Source organism: Centruroides sculpturatus, unplaced genomic scaffold (genome assembly GCF_000671375.1).
Source record: "Centruroides sculpturatus isolate CEXI.00-Female unplaced genomic scaffold, Cexi_2.0 scaffold516, whole genome shotgun sequence".
NCBI classification, from domain to species: Eukaryota; Metazoa; Arthropoda; class Arachnida; order Scorpiones; family Buthidae; genus Centruroides; species Centruroides sculpturatus.
The window spans coordinates 537310-541389 of record NW_019384788.1 but is presented as its reverse complement, the minus strand read 5'-3'; the positions used below and the strand labels follow the sequence as shown (position 1 = coordinate 541389).

Sequence of the window (4080 nt, the reverse complement as noted above, 5' to 3'; positions counted from 1 at the left end):
AATGTATTTTTTGTATTTCAAAATAAATGTTTGTAATTGCTTTTGTGATTAAAAATAAATATCGTAGTTTGTAAAAAAAAAAGTATATATTATTATTTTTTAATTCCTCAGCGTTAATTTAAATTAACTCTCATGGATGCAGGAGTTAACAGTGAATATAAATATACATTTATTCAGATAAATAAATATTTTAATAATTAAAACTATAAAGTAATAAAAATTCTACATTTTAATTATATTTCATTCAGTTTTTCACAAAATAAATAAATATTAAAAATTAATTTCAAATATCTTGCTTCATCATCCTAAATACCCAACGGCGCGCTTTATAGATTTGCATAACATTACTGAATTAAAATTGAAATAAAAATTAAGTAAAATTTTAAGATTATTTAATACAAAATCAATACTTTTATAAATGAAAAATTTTATTAAGTCATTTAGAAATTTATAAGAATATTTCAGTGGTTTAAACGCCCTTAAAATCGAGAGATGTGTTTATTATATTGAATAATATGTCTATGTATGAAGTTAATATATAGATACTATAATATAATATAATATATAGATCTCACTCGTCAGTAAAACTTCTAAAGTACATGATAATTCTCTAAAATAGATTTGTAGATGCGGGCCTGAAGTGAAAGTAAGGAAGGAAGTTGTGAGAAACAAGTGGGCTGGATTAATGAACATACATCAACTTGTCAATGGAAATGGTCACCATTAATGGTGAAATAGATCAAGAAAGACAGTTTTTGTAGCATTTCGTTGAAAATGTCTTTTATTTACAGTTAACCAACTTCTAATTACTCGAAACAAAGTAATTTGCTGAATCTTTTCGTCGTAAAAAAAACTACGAATATAAAAAATAAAATAAAATAAAGTGAAAATTCTATAAAGGCACTGAAAAGTAAGAAAGCTATCTTTATGTTCATCTTATTTTTTCCTTTAATCTCGTGCATCTGTTGATCGTATCATGTGACCGAGAACGCAATTTCCGCTATGACGTTTCATATCGGAAGTACACTGTTGCACGTCACCAACGTCGTTTGGATTATCGGATTATGAGATAAAGATTACATGGGCTGCTTCATCGGTTGATTGAAAATAAATATAATAAAATGAAAATATTTTCACTTCAAAGATTTTTTCCACTTATGGCCTTTTTCGTCTGACATTTATATAAAAATCTATCTGATAATGCTACTATTAATATTTATTTTTCTGTCAATAATCCCCTGATTGTTCTCGAATGACCATTTCTGAATATGTATTCTTCTATAAAACTTGGCAAAAATATATTTTTGTTTTTCAATTTTTTTTTTCACTCTTTCTTGTATAGTTTTAAATTTCTTAGATTTATGATCAATAATTTTAATAAATAAGAATAATTAGAGGATAATAACGATCTAATTTCACAAAATACACAAATAAAAATGCTCATGAAAGCAATTCAATTATTAATTAAAAAACGATTTTTACTAATAAATTTTGAAATATTTTACTTTCATTTCTATAAAAAGTCTCCAAATTTAAAAAAAAAAACTTTAATAAATACTTTTTAAACATTATATTCACATTATCATAAACCAATTTACAGTATTACAATTAGCAATCATAAATTAGCAAAACTAGAAAAAAAAAGACGGAAAATATTAAGAAAAAAGCGTCGACATTGTTCCAGTTCAAGTCTTGTAGAGAATTCGATTGTTTTAATTAATTAAATTTAATTAATTACATTAATTGAATTTATTTTATAAGAAGGAAAAAACTATGATAATTTATAGAAGAATTTTGTGGCAGAGTTTAACAGATACAAGAAAAGAAATAAAATCAATCCCGCAAACGAGCGGCACGAGACAAGAATGGGCACAAAGAGTGTTTACAATATCACTTGAAGCAGATCACTTTTTTCTTTTTCTTTCTCTAAGCTTCGATTCGAAGATCGTTCCCGTGACTTTGAAAGTATGGGAGAGTCACAAATCCCCTATCCAATTATTCTAGGGGTCAAGATTTAGCGGTTGGTAGAAAGACCTTAATGTTGCAGCGTGGCAGACTGACATGTTTTGGACACCTGTTCTTTCACACGCCTCTACTGCCGATGACAATCATCCCTTCGGATCCAATCGCATCTTCTTCTATAAAATGTGAACCAAACTTTGTCCCGAAGAGAATCTAACATGACGCAGAGAGGTGAGTCCAGCAACTTTTCTATCAAGTATCATAATACAATTAGTTGTAATTTTAAATTAACATCATATTTATAATAATTTCTTTTATTGTACAGTTAAAGAATAACTTATAGTTACAGAATTTTAATAGGTTTTGATAAGTTTGATTCAATGTTTAAATCAAATAAGACTTATGTTTTAAAGTTTGATGAGTTGAATACTTACTCGAGCTTAGTTAACACTACATTTATTAAGATTACAGTTAAGGATAAGCATTGCAAATTTGTTAAAATTTGTTAAAATTAACTATAATAAATAGTTCATCTGCGAATTTGTATGTAGGCGTGCGATAATCTAATACTTGCAAGCGATTAACTCTTGAATTTGCAAGTATCATTACGGATAAAAAAAAGCCTTTCGGTTGTAAAAATAATTAATAGAAAACCATTTATAAAGCATAAAAAGTGTGATTTATAGAATTTAAATGAAAATATACCAGAAGAATATTTATGAAAATGTACATTTACTGAGAATTCGCGCATTGCATGTTCAAATTTCATGGACGAAAACTCATCTAATAGTAGATGAAAATCGGAATATTTAATTAACAAAATTTTCAAATTTAATAAAAGTTTCTTGTCTTATAAAACACTTTCCTTACTTAAAAAAACCCTTCAGTTTATATACTATAATTCGCCTCAAGTAACATTTCTTTTTTTTCAATAGAAGGAAAATGCGACAGAGGAAAAATATATAAAGACAAGTAAATGAAGAATTATTTTATATTAATAATAACTTAATGATCTTTTTGAAATCGCATACGGGCATTTCCATTAATTATCAAAGATTTTATCTAGTTAATACAACTTTTACTCTTTCGAAACTTCTAAAATTTATTTTAGAATTTTCCTGGACAATAAATATTCTAGTTTTTTTCTTCCAACATTAAAAAATATAAGCGAACATCTCGTATCAAGCAGCAATCATAACTTTTTTTATAGGCCAAGGTGGTATAAATCAATTGGGTGGTTCATTCGCTAATGGAAAACCACTGCCTTTCCACATCCGTTTTCGTATTCTGGAACTGGCTCTCTATGGTTATCGACCTTGTGACATCTCACGTCATCTTCTGGTATCTCATGGATGTGTTAGCAAAATTTTAGCTCGATTTGCCGAAACTGGATCTATTCTACCTGGAGCTATAGGTAAGTGCCGATTATTTTCCTCTTACATACAATTATTATCATACGAAATTATTTCGCAGACAATCTATCTCGATATGTTGTTTAATTCATATGCCAACTTGTTAAATACATTATCTTGTCTTTTAGAGAAAGTTAATAAAAAAAAAATACTTAAATTTATCATAAAAACGTTTATTATAATTAGAATTTGTATTTATAAAGTTTTATTTTGCGTCGTATCAACTCTAAAAACCGAAAATTCGAATTAATTTGTATAAAAATGTATAATAATTAATAGAATGTTTTCTGTTATAAATTTGTATATGTAGAATATTTTTTGCAATATTTTCAAATAAATATTATAATATTTAATTGATTAATTGTTGTTTTTTTGGCACAAGAATCTGTTAGGATAAAATTACTCCAGGTAAATAAATAAATGTAAAGGCAAGACAAAAAAATAAAATGATCAGAATATAAATATAAAGGGCCAATTTATTAAATAAACTTGTAATTTTAAAGCTGATAAACAGTGTTAATCATTAGAAAATTCCACAAATGCAAAAAGCGTTTCGAGCAGAGCTTCCCAGCAGGGTAGATACACATTAGTACATGCACATACAAAATTTTAATATTGTTTAATTATTTATTACATACAATCATTTAAAAATTCTTCAAAATATTTTCACTATCATTTTCAAAATTTTCCAAACATATATATATAT

At 26.4% G+C, this 4080-nt stretch overlaps 1 protein-coding gene across 1 annotated transcript in view; it reads left to right on the top strand.

Annotated features, from left to right (window-relative positions):
• The first annotated feature begins 2063 nt into the window (after positions 1-2063).
• LOC111629284 (paired box protein Pax-5-like) overlaps positions 2064-4080 on the top strand; it is a 17355-nt gene continuing 15338 nt past the window's right edge. The window contains exons 1-2 of the mRNA XM_023373165.1: positions 2064-2193; positions 3173-3376. Of these exons, the coding sequence (XP_023228933.1) occupies positions 2181-2193; positions 3173-3376 (217 nt within the window). The 5' untranslated portion in view covers positions 2064-2180. The remainder of the gene's footprint in view (positions 2194-3172; positions 3377-4080) is intronic.